This window comes from Podarcis liolepis (genome assembly GCF_965112155.1).
Source record: "Podarcis liolepis genome assembly, chromosome: 1".
NCBI lineage: Eukaryota > Metazoa > Chordata > Lepidosauria > Squamata > Lacertidae > Podarcis > Podarcis liolepis.
Genome location: NC_139554.1, coordinates 27,961,377 through 27,974,382, shown reverse-complemented (window position 1 = coordinate 27,974,382; position 13,006 = coordinate 27,961,377). Strand labels below are relative to the sequence as shown.

The 13,006-nt window shown below is 44.8% G+C and overlaps 1 protein-coding gene across 7 annotated transcripts in view; it reads right to left on the bottom strand.

Annotated features, from left to right (window-relative positions):
- Positions 1-1,248: 1,248 nt before the first annotated feature.
- The window catches only part of CEP128 (centrosomal protein 128), a 185,055-nt gene continuing 173,297 nt past the window's right edge, over positions 1,249-13,006 (bottom strand). For 5 of the 7 annotated variants that reach the window (XM_083501440.1, XM_083501443.1, XM_083501444.1 and 2 more), the window contains one exon: positions 1,249-2,440. In XM_083501440.1, coding sequence (XP_083357566.1) covers positions 2,334-2,440 — 107 coding nt within the window. In that variant the 3' untranslated portion in view covers positions 1,249-2,333. Of the gene's footprint in view, positions 2,441-10,239; positions 10,308-13,006 lie in introns of those variants that run through there. The other 2 variants (XM_083501441.1, XM_083501442.1) reach the window with 2 other exon arrangements.

Below are 13,006 nucleotides of genomic sequence, written 5' to 3'. Positions count from 1 at the left end.
GGGAGACTGACACATCCCCATGCACGGGTGCATGAATAAAACACTCTCTCTCTCCCCCCCCTCCCTCTCCCTCTCTCTCTCTGTGTGTGTGTGTGTGTTGAGAGAGGGGGGAGAAGAGATGTTTAGATTTATCAGCCGGTCCCCTTTTTGTAACCCCCGTTTCAAAATGAAGGAAGAGGCATTTAGCAGATAAAACTTAAAAACCCAGTTTGTTAATCCTCAGCTTGATGAATGGGAATCTTATTCTACAAGCAAATGTAGGGAGCATAGGAAGCTGTGTTCTACCAAGTGAGAACACTGGTCAATCTAGCTCTGTATGGTCTACACTGACAGGCAACAACTCTCCAGAGTTTCAGGAGATATTCCCAGCCCTACCTGCAGATGCCAGGGACTGAACCTGAGACCTTCGGAATGCAAAGCCCTACTGAGCTACAGCCGCCCCCCCACCCACCCCCGCAACACGCATTGCAGGGGGTTGGACTAGATGACACTGGTGGTCCCTTTGAGTTCTACAATTCTATGACCTAGAGATACAGGTCATTGCAAGAGCCTCTTTTCATGACAGCAGGTATAAGGTAAAGGGGCCCCTGACCATTAGGTCCAGTCGTTACCAACTCTGGGGTTGCGGTGCTCATCTCGCTTTATTGGCCAAGGGAGCCGGCGTACAGCTTCCGGGTCATGTGGCCAGCATGACTAAGCCGCTTCTGGAGAACCAGAGCAGTGCACGGAAACACCGTTTACCTTCCTGCCGGAGCGGTACCTATTTATCTACTTGAACTGGCGTGCTTTCGAACTGCTAGGTGGGCAGGAGCTGGGACCGAACAACGGGAGCTCACCCCGTCGCGGGGATTCGAACCGCCAACCTTCTGATCAGCAAATCCTAGGCTCTGTGGTTTAACCCACAGCAGGTATACATCCATGCATTATAACCATCCACATACTGCGAAGTTTAAAAGTAATACTCCTGGTTTGACACACAACAACCCAGAAATTGCCACTAATGAAAGCTGGCATCATTGCTAGTAATGTAACCAAGTCCTTGAACAGTGGGCTGCTTATCTAAAGAAAACACTGGCATTAGTGAGACAACTGTAATACAGTCCATATCTTTAGAACAATCTCTCGCTAGGCTACTGTGCTGACTCTCAAGGCACTTTTACAAGGACTCAGACTTGAACATTAAAACCAAGTGCATTTCACAGATCAGAACCAAGATATGGGCAATAAACCAAGAATCACAGAGGCAGGTAAAGGGGAAGGGGAAGTTTTATTAGAAACATCAAGAAAGGGAATATCTGATTTCATCAATAGAGACCACAATATATGGCTAAATTATTGTACACTGTAATTTTCAGAGTTAAGGTGACATTTCAAAAAAACTTAATAAAGAGGTATTGGGAAGGATGTGACTATTAGGAATTGCTTTTTATTAAAAGAAGAAAAAAAAAGAAGGTTGGGTACTCATATAAACCAACCTCCTCTGCCAACCTGTTTATTCAATTCCAGACATTGTACATTTGTAGCACAAAATTAGATATTGTGACTCTGGTTCTCTTCTGCCATGTCGGATATAAAATATTTCATTACATTATTGGAGATTTTAGGTTTAGGAAACAAAATTATTATTATGCTTAATTACAGAAGTGGTTCATAACAAGTGGTTAACTGAATTTCCTCCAGTTCTGGGGAAATTTAGGTTAGGCTGCGCTCTCCCTTGAGCTTGGATCAACAAACATAGTAGTCCCAAACAGAATGAAATGCAGCATGTAATCTTAATTCTCCTCAAAGTGGAGGAAATTCAGGTCATTGTTTCAGATATAAATGATTTCTATTATTAAGCACAATAATGTAATCATTGCATAATGCATCAATTGATGCACCTTTGTTGTAAAATGCTATTATGCCTGTACAGCTCTAAATTATGTTATAAAACATCTTATTTACACACCAAGCAATTTCTATTAACCATTACCTGATTGTGTTTATGTTTTATCTATATATTGTTCAACCAAAAATCCATCGCATCTTTGAACTTAAAACATATTAAGGTATGTAACAAAACTCACGAAAAGGCAAAGGTGGCTGGTTTGGGATAGACTGAAACAAAGCAATGGGGACAGCACTTCAAACCACAAGATTCTTTGGCATTTTACATTCAGGTTTCACTTGCTTCATTTTAGACCCACAATCGAGACGTTGTTCTCAGTCACTATTTGGCATCTGTTGGACCACGGAATCTGCACTGCTTTGGTAAATACAGCTGCAGTCAGAACTGGAAAAAAGTGCCGCAGAGCTGAGTTTCCAACAGTGCATCTGCACATTCCGAAGTTGCTTTAGTACCTCTCTTCTTGTGTTCGCAGTTTTGTTCCATTGACCGTCATGCTGATAGCACCTTTCTTAGTTGCATTTGAATCTGAAGGAAATGTACTTTTGGTAAGTGCTGCAGAAGAAAGGAGAGGGGGAAAGCAATCACCTATTCGCTGAAAGACTCAACATGGCGGGGGGGGGGCCTAGGGGAAAAAACAGCCTGTTCTAAACAGAGAGGGCCTGTCCAGATACCCATAGAGTGGTAACACTCCATTTGGAAAGATTCAGTACACTGTAGGTAAGACTGTCTCAGAAAACTGTTTGAAAGCTTCGGTTGGTGCAAAATACAGTGGTTAGATTGTTTACCGGCATCAGGTGAACCAAAGATGGAAAACAGGTGATTTAATGCTTTTTCTCTAAGAGATAATGGTTTGTCTCTCTTTTAGATAGTTGCTCTTCCACAAACGGAAGGGCTCCTTCCACACAAGGAAGGCACTCCAATCCTGTCAAGGCTTCCACTTTTGCTGACATCCATCATCACTTCCCATGCTGTTCTGGAGGATTCCCCAACCTTTCAAAGCAGATTTCTGCATGGGGGCTGCAGTGAAAATAAGGGATCGCCTCCACACCTTCTACTACTAGCAATATCATCCTGTGAGCAGACTTCCGCACGTGAGAACTTTGGAGACAAAGCAACTGATATTGCAATTTGGAATGCAATCCTCTCCCTACAGAATTAATGGCAAACTCAAATCTTAAATTTGATTTTTAATGAGCCAGCAGTACAGGCCTGGCTTAGTTGAAGGATTAAATGTAGACCTCTTAAGCAGATTTGTGTATCTATGTGAGCCTGCTTGTGTCATCATGTCCAGCAAGAATGTTTGAGAGGCATCTAGATTGCTCCCAGCAGAAGCAAGGCAGAGGAGTGTGGTCATTGTATGGGTGGAGAACTGGCTGTGTTGCTGAGTGACTGCTTAGACTGCTCTGTGCCCTTTAGACTGTGGCCTGGGGTGGGGGTGGGGAGATGAAAGGACACAGAAATGAAGGCACTGCTACCACCAGCACCTCAAAGAAATGACATCTTCCTGCCATTGCTTCCTGCTCTGGAGAACAAGGCTCGTCACAGGAAAGCAGTGGTTCAGAGAAGCTCCTTAAATGTTAAGAGTCAGTGAGCCAAGTTACAGTTTTCACAAAATGATTTACCCTTGGGTGTAGCCTGAGCCAAGGAGAAGCTAAGAAGAGTCCCTAACTGTGGTGACATTCACTAGTTTTAACTATAACATCAAGCTTTCCGGGGACTCGTGTTGCTGTGTCTGTGGAAAACGTGAGTGCTTCAGGCTTAGACCACCTTGGCTGCTTCAAAGGGTCACTGGCACAGGAAACATTCTGCAAAATGTCCTACCAGGAATCACATTGGCTTGTCTGCAGCTATGCAAGCCCAGCCACATGCAAGGTAGTACTGACCAGTATTGGTTGTCAGTAACTGCTGACTGCTGTCCCATGTGGCGAGCCCCATAACTGTAGCCTCCCAAGGAAGAACCTTCCAGATCTGGCCTGGCTTCCCACATCCAAGCTGGCTCTTCCTGGTCAGGAAGGTATAGAAAGTACTTCTCTCTGTGGCTGAGACTTGCTTGAGCAACAACATCTACCTGAGCTAGTATGTCTTGCATTTCTGGTCTTGCTCTTTGGTTCCGACTCTTGGCTTGCTTTCCACTTCTGTTTTCTGGCCTGCCCTCTGAGACTGATTCCTCTTCCAGTCCTGGCTCCCAGTTCCCAGCTATCGACCTTCACTAGATTGCTGCCTATAGCCCAGCCTCTTGAAGGTTTTCACCTAGTTCACACAGATTCACTGATTTTTTCTCTCCAAGTGATTCTAGCTCCCTGCTCCCTCTCCTCAAGTGAGAACAGCTATAGGGCATGGGTCTTCATATTCCTATGGGATATAGGTAGGACAACGTGTAAGGAGGCTTAATTTGGGCTTTCCTAATGAGGCGTAAATTGCTACAGATTGACGGATAATTGCTCCTGAGGAGCTGGAATCCCACTTCAGCTGTGATTGGGTATTGGAAATCAACTGCTCAGTGCCAGGGTGTGGGGAGGGAGACCAGCTATATAAATGCAATTTGATCTATTGCAGAAAGGGAGAATAAGATCCAATTCACCCTCCATGAGCCAAAAAAGTTTTCTACTTGTCAACCATGTGTCTCCTGGAAAATTCACGCAATGCGTTTCAGGTAAGTCGCTTCAGCATGTGGCAGATGGGACCCAAGGAGCTAAGAGCCCTGCTGGATCAGACCAAAGGCCCATCTCAACCAGCATCCTATTCTCACAACGGTCAACCAGATGCCTGTGGGAAGCCTAGAAGGAGGGCCTGAGTACAAGAGCATTCTCCTCACTTGTGATTCCCAGCGGCTGGTGTTGAGAAGCATCATATCTCTGACAGTGGAAGCAGAATGTAGCCACTGATGAGTGTGCCTAATCTTCTTTTAAAGCCGCCCAGCTGGGCGGGCATCGCTACGTCTTGTAGAATTCTACAGACTAACTATGAACTGTGGGAAGAAGTACCGTATTTTTTGCTCTATAAGATTCACCTTTTCCCTCCTAAAAAGTAAGGGAAAATGTGTGTGCATCTTATGGGGCGAATGCAGGCTGCACAGCTATCCCAGAAGCCAGAACAGCAAGAGCGATGGCTGCTTTCACTGCGCAGCGATCCCTCTTGCTGTTCTGGCTTCTGAGATTCAGAATATATTTTTTTTCTTGTTTTCCTCCTCCAAAAACTAGGTGCGTCTTGTGGTCTGGTGAGTGTTATAGAGCAAAAAATACGGTACTTCCTTTCATCTATCTGGAATCTCTTCCCATTCACTTTCACTGGATGGACCCAGTATTACACATGAGAGAGGGGGAAATCTCTTCTGTCTATTTACCTTCTCCACACTAAGCATAATTTTATACTCCTCTATCCTTATATAGACACCCCTTTACTTGACTTTTTTCTTCATAGGTGAGCTGCTTTTCGGTGCTAATCTTGCCACATGTTCACAGACATGTATTACCTGTTCATTTCTTATCACGTTAACTGGGAAAACACACAGTGGACAAGCCACACATAATGCTATGTAAGGTATGAAAGAACTAATTCTTGAAGACCAACTGGGCTTGGAACTGTCAAGAGTTGCAAAAAGCACTGTTGTGTTCTGACTGAATAGGAAACAAAGTTTTTCCTGGATAGCTCAGCTGGCTAGAGCAGAGCTTTTCAAACTGTGTGTTGCAACATATTAGTATGTCGACTGCAGTGTGTAGGTGTGTCACGTGAATGCTCCCCACTCTTCTCCTGGGGCTGGAAAGGGGTTATCTTAACCTCCAGTTTGCTACTAAAACGTGACATTACTGTGTCACGAAATGATGCAAGTCTAAAAAAGTGTGTCACCAACACGAAAAGTTTGGAAAGCTCTGGGCTAGAGCGTGGTGCTGATAATGCCAAGGTTGCAAAAGCCTGATCCCCATATGGGACAGCTGCCTATTCCAGTATTGCAGTCGGTTGGACTAGATGATCCTCAGGGACTCTTCCAACTCTACAATTCTGTGATTCTACGAAATGTTGCTAAACATAGTCGCAATGGATTTCCTAGGATCCTTCTTTCCCATTCAAAACTCAGGTTGATGAAAGTAGAAAGAAATGCTAATTCAGAGATACTGGTAAAACTTCCACCAATTCTCAAATTTTCATTTGCTGTCACTTTGAGAGAGATGTTAAACTGTATTTTGGAATCCTTATTATCCAATTAAATAGGACCTACTGCAATGGTGTTGGCTGTCTCAGAGTAACATGTAGATAAACAATGTAATAAAAACAAGAGCAATGTCATACTGATTGCCAGAGCTCGGAGGCACGGTCATGAACTTATATGATGCTATCATTTTGTCAAGCAGCAATGAAGAATGCAAAAGCCAAGGTGACCTTGCAGCCACCTTTTTTTTTTAATCAAATGAGAATCTAGTTAAGATGTCTGAGCCCTGGGCCAAGGTCTGGAAGAAGAAGAAACCCGGGGGGGGGGCATTTACAGAAATAAACTATATCCTATAAAATACACTGCATAGGGATGTTTCTCTCATCTTGCTTTTATTGTTTAGACTGATCTGTAAAATACTGAAAGCTTATCTCCCACATATGTAATGAACCAGTCAGCTGTATCTCTGCTTAAATTGTATATGTGGATGAGCCATGGATTTTTATGGCTGTTGCCTTGACAATCTGTGAAGTCTTAGCAGCCAGGTAAGAAAAATAACATTGAAAAGGGTGTCCACTAAAGAGACTGTTCAATACTACTTCAAGTACAGTGGTACCTTGGTTGTCGAGCATCTCAGAAGCCGAATGTTTCAGTTTTCAAATGCTCAAAACCCAGAAATAAATGCTTCTGTTTTCGAACGTGCCTCAGAAGTCGAATGGCTTCTGCTGAATTTTTTTCAATTTTCTCCGTTGACTTTGCAGACCGCCCATTGTGTCTCAGTTTTCGAATGTTTCAGAAGTTGAACGGTCTTCCGGAACAGAATACGTTCAACATCTGAGGTACCACTGCACAAACTTGTCTTAGTGGAAATAATGACAGAGGTGATGGGACTGTGGTAAAATCAAAAGGAAGAATGCAGAACTGGTATAATAGATTGACCTGGTCACATGTAAGATCTCTAGTGCATCGAGAGATTTGGGAACTCTCACTTTGCAGATGGGAAAAATTGAAGTCCCCCCCCCCCCCATTGCATAATAAAAAGTATGAGCAACGGTCAGATTTACTACCTCTGAAAGGGGAGACTGTACTTATGGCTGTCAGCATGGATTCCTCATTCATTACACCTACCTTATTTATCTACCGTATTTTTCGCCCTATAGGACGCACCGGCCCATAGGACGCACCTATTTTTTTTGGGGGGGGGGGAAATCAAGGAATTTTTTTTTATTTCCCCCCAGGTTTGCGCAGCCATCCCCAAGCTAGAAGAGGGAGACGGAGCACTTCGTCTCCCTCTTCTGCCTTCAGGGACAGCCTCCCAAGCCTCTGTGGGGCAGCGCACTGCGCTGCCCCGCAGAGGCTTTGCGCAACCATCCCCAAGCTAGAAGAGGGAGATGGAGCGCTCCGTCTCCCTCTTCTGCCTTCAGGGACAGCTTGGCCCGCTATCCCGCGAGCTTGTGGGGCTGGCGGGGGGAGAAGCAGGCTTGCTTCTCCCCCCGCCAGCCTCCAGATCAGGTCGGGGAATAGGGGGATAGTGGAGCGCCGCCATCCCGCTATTCCCCGACCTGATCTGGAGGTTGTGGGGCTGGCGGGGGGGAGAAGCAGGCTTCCTTCTCCCGCCCCCAGTCTCCAGTTCAGGTCGGGGAATAGCGGGGTGGCGGCGCTTCGCCATCCCCGCTGTCCCCCGAGCTTGTGGGGCTGGCGGGGGGGAGAAGCAGGCTTGCTTCTCCCCCCGCCAGCCTCCCGATCAGGTCAGGGAATAGCGGGGTGGCGGCGCTCCGCCATCCCCCTATCCCCCGAGCTTGTGGGGCTGGCGGGGGGGGGAGAAGCAAGCTTGCTTCTCCCCCCTGCCAGCGTCCAGTTCAGGTCGGGGAATAGCGGGGTGGCGGCGCTTCGCCATCCCCCTATCCCCTGAGCTTGTGGGGCTGGCGGGGGGGAGAAGCAGGCTTGCTTCTCCCCCCGCCAGCCTGGGGAATAGCGGGGTGGCGGCGCTCCGCCATCCCCCTATCCCCCGAGCTTGTGGGGCTGGCGGGGGGGAGAAGCAAGCTTGCTTCCCCCCCCCGCCAGCCTCCAGATCAGGTCGGGGAATAGCGGGGTGGCGGCGCTGCGCCTCCCCGCTGTCCCCAGCTTTTGGGTGCAGGCTGCTGCCCGCAAGCCTTGCGAGCCCGCGGGACATCCCGCCGGGCTTGCAAGACTTGGGATAGCTTCCTGAAGCCTGGAGAGCGAGAGGGGTCGGTGCGCACGGACCCCTCTCGCTCTCCAGGCTTCAGCGAAAGCCTGCATTCGCCCCATAGGACGCACCCAGATTTCCCCTTCATTTTTGGATGATGATAATGAACAATAATTTTATCATTTATATGCTGCCTAGCTGACTGGGTTGCCCCAGCCACTCTGGGCAGCTTCCATCAAAATATTAAAATACAAAAAACTCAAACATTAAAAAACTTCCCTGTACAGGGATGCCTTCAGAAGTCTTCTAAAGGTTGTATAGTTACTTATCTCCTTGACATCTGACGGGAGGGTGTTCCACAGGGCGGGCGCCACCACCAAGAAGGCCTTCTGCCTGGTTCCCTGTAATCTCACTTCTTACGGTGAGGGAACTGCCAGAAGGCCAGTAGTCCTACACAGAGTGCATTGCAGTAGTCCAAGCGGGAGATAACCAAGGCATATGCCACTCTGGCTAGACAGCATGAGGGCAGGTAAGGTTTCAGCCTGCGCACCAGATGGAGCTATAGACAGTCACCCTGGACACAGAATTAACCTGCACCTCCATGGACACCTGTGAGTCCAAAATGGCTCCCAGGCTGCATACCTGGTCCTTCAGGGGCACAGTTACTTCATTCAGGACCAGGGAGTTCCCCATACCTGTCTACCCCGTCCCCTCAGAAACAGTACTTCTGTTTTGTCAGGCAATCCATTGACTGCTAAACATAAGTAGATGGTGACTCTGGGTTTTCTACATTAAAATTAAATATATGACTTCTATTGAAAAGGAGGGTGACTACAGGGCAGGAGGGATCATGTGACTGGCTCTGCCCACATGGCAGTGGCATTCAGGCACATACCACAACCTCAAGATAGCCTCACAGGAAAAAGACTAGGAAGTAGTTTGTGTGTGGAGAGGCCCTGCTCTCTCCACCCTATGAGTGACCTTATAAACTAGCAGAGGGGCTGGAGACATTCCCCCTGCCTTCAGAATCTTATGTGCCGTTGGTTTCCCTCCCTTCCTCTTTCTCTTGTATTTCTTTATTCTTCCAAAGAAAATAATTTTAGAGCTACCTGTTATCGAAGTGGAAAGTTGTAGTTCAAAAGGATTGTGAGCAAAAGCTGCTAATATGAAGCACAGCTTTCATTACCAGCAGATAGCAAGTAGAATTATGAATAGTAAAGAGGCCAGATGGAATAGCAAATCCTGTTTACCTTTCTGGTAATACACGAGCCAGAAGGTACATGATAAAAATCAAAAAGCAATATACTTAAAGCATATTAAAAGGAAATCCTTTTAATGCGGTGCAGTATTAACCTACGGAATCTGTTACCTTGGCCTGTAGGTGGTGTGGTAAAAAAACAAAAGAGTTTAAGGAAATAATTGGGGACTAACAATTTTTTTTTTTGATGTTACATTTTGAACTTTGTTTGCTGTAGTAACAAACAATGCTTCAAGTAGCAATGCAAAATTATGGACTTTAAGGGTTGTATCCCACTAAGTCATACTCAGAGTAGATCAAATAAAATCAATGGACCTAACTTACGGTAAGTCAACTGATTTCACTGAGTCTGCTCTTGAGTATGACTTACCGTAGTCCAGGGGTGTGAAACCTGTTGATCCTCCAGATGTTCTGGGGCTCCAACTGCCATCAGTCCAAACCAACAGGGCCAGTGGTCGGGGAGGATGGGAGTTATAGTGCTACAACATCTGGAGAATCACAAGTTTCCTGTTCCTTAGTCAGATATAGCCTAATGGCAGGAGTCACCTAACAAGCCCTGTCAGTAGAAGCCCTGCACAAGAAATTGCACTTGAGCCAACAGGCTTTCCATCTTCTCCTCTCCCATATGCCACCTCAAATTGGCTCCGGGGGGGGGGGGGGACGACGACTCTGAAGAACCTCCAGAAATGGATGAGGAGGTAAAGAGATGGAGGATTGTCCCATCTGTCATGCTACAATGGTTGCACCAGACAGAATGAACAGAAGAGAGCAAGACTGAATTTCACCCAAAGTTTTTATCCTGGCTCAGTTTTTCAAACAAATAGTTTTCTGTAGGTGTTTTCACAACCTTTGAAAAGAAAGAAGAAAGAAGCTCTCCTGGTGTTAATAGTAGTAGTAGTAGTAGTAGTAGTAGTAGTAGTAGTAATACACCACGCTTCATCTGAAGATCTCAGAGCGGTTCACAAGATAAAAATACAGGATAAAAGCACAAAATAGATAGCGAAAACAAAAACTAAACAATACCACCACCACCCAAACACATTTAAAAGGCTGTAGAATATTAATCAGCCAAAGGCCTGGTTGAAGAACATTTCTTGCCTAGTGCCTGGGGAGAGCATTCCCACAAGTGGAAAGCCATTGCAGAAAAGGCCTGTTCTAGTGTTACCACCCTGCAAATAAAAAAATCCCTTCCAGTAGCACCTTAAAGACCAACTAAGTTAGTTTTTGGTATGAGCTTCCGTGTGCATGCACACTTCTTCAGATACACAGTGCAAGTTTCTTGGTGAGGTTGATGGACTTCCATTTCATGAGGCTCAATGTGGTGCCTTCCATGGTTCCAGTTACAGATAGGTAGCCGTGTTGGTCTGCCATAGTCAAAATAAAAAAATCCCTTCCAGTAGCACCTTAAAGACCAACTAAGTTAGTTCTTGGTATGAGTTTTCGTGTGTATCTGAAGAAGTGTGCATGCACACGAAAGCTCATACCAAGAACTAACTTAGTTGGTCTTTAAGGTGCTACTGGAAGGGATTTTTTTATTTTGACTATGGCAGACCAACACGGCTACCTATCTGTAACTGGCACCCTGCAAATGTCTTGAATAGGTACCAGGAGAAGGGCCTCAGGTGATGATTGCAGAGTCCAGGTCAGTTTACATGGGGAAAGGTGGTTTAGCAAAGGCTTATTTCAATGTCAGCTCTGCCCCCCTCCTTTTCGCAAGTGTGGCTGGCTTAGCAGTTGTGTCTGAACACAGGGCTGTTTTGCCTACACAAACCATGATTGCTAACCAAAGGGAAGTCATGTTTAGGATCCTTGGTTTGGACATAACGCTAAGCCAGCCACTCTGTGGACTGTCTTCTGGCTCACCAATGTGTTGGGTACCAGTATACAGATCATGCACAGTACGGCTTAACAATCCACATTTCTGGTTTAGCATTACATCCAAACATGGCCAATGCATGCAGAGTACTTTGAACTACTAACAAAATGTGTTGTGCATCAGCAAAGCCAAGGTTAACTGAGGACTGTGATCAGTAACAGGAGACTAGAAAGCCTTGCTGCCCTTGTCTTTCTTTAAAAAAGGCTGCAGATTTTGAAGGTCCCGGCTCAACAAGCTTTGGAAATAAAATGGCTTCTGGGAAAAGATTTGTCAATACACAGAAAGGATAAAAACTGTGCAAACAGGAAAAGGATACATTTACAACACTAATGCAAAGCATCTGCAGTTGCTAATCATTTTGTAATCTAAAACTGGAGAAAAGTATGGTGGTCATAAAAATAGTTTCTTGGGATTAATGGTGAGATAGCAGCCAGTGGCTGATTAGTTTTTTTTTAATTAAAAAAAGACTTAGTTGAGTGGCAGCTGATAATACAGTTGGCTTTATGAAGTACGTCTCTAATGAGCACCTTCTTGCCCAAATTATGCTGTCAGATAAACCTCTTCCTTTCTACAAAACAGTTTAATCAGACTAGCTCCCACAATAACGTTTTAAATAGATGGTTATGAAAATAAAAAAAGTATACTACAAGTAACTATAGAGATTAAAAACTGGCATACCATGATAGGCAAGAAGTAAATACAAAAACCAGGGGAATTTAATTGGTTTTCATTTCACTGCCAATAGAAACTTAATTTAAAACGGAACAATGAATTTTAGCAAAAATTCTGCAGATTAAACATGTCCCCCCCATGGAAGTAGGTGTTTTGGTTTTCGAACTTTTTTTCAGAAGCCGAACATGCTCTGTTTTGAGTCCCCCTGTGTTTCCTGTTGCACTGCTAATTTGCGTCCCGTCCCCCCCATTGTAATTCAAACCCTCCATATCCGACTGTAGTGTTCTGAGGTGATATTTGGAGCTTAGATTTGGTGCTTTTGTTTTCGCTATTTATTTTGCGTTTTTTGTTTTGAGGCTTTTTCAGTTAATTTGTTTTTGTGACTGTGTAGATCCCAGTTCAACTACTGATTGATTGATTGATTGATTGTGTGACTGCGGAAATGGATAAAAGCCCCCCATCCAAACAATTACTATCATCAGTGCAGGTAAGATTTTTTTTTAATTTTTAATCATCTACAATACTATTTTATTTACTTTATAGTACAGTACATTGATTATTGCTTTAATTTTATGGATCAATGGTCATGTTAGATAGTAAAATTCATGTTAAATTGCTGGTTTAACGGTTGTTTTTAAAAGTCTGGAAGGGATTAATCTGTTTTGCATTACCTTCTATGGGAAAGCATGCCTTGGTTTTGGAACGCTTTGGATTTGGAACAGACTTCCGGAACATATTAAGTTTGAGAACCAAGGTAGCACTGTATTGCAATTTTAGAAAGGTTAATTCTTAACCCTGAAGTTTTTATGAACAGTCATAACAAATATGCATCCAGGGGTAAAGATGATCAAAGTTCAGCTGAGAATTTCCAACTTTGAATACATTTGAGCATAAAACAGTCACAAATTACAGGCTGTGTTCACATGCAACACTGAACCATGGTTTGGCACTACAGGAGAAAGGCTGAAGGAATGTCAGGCTCATGTACAGTGGTGCCC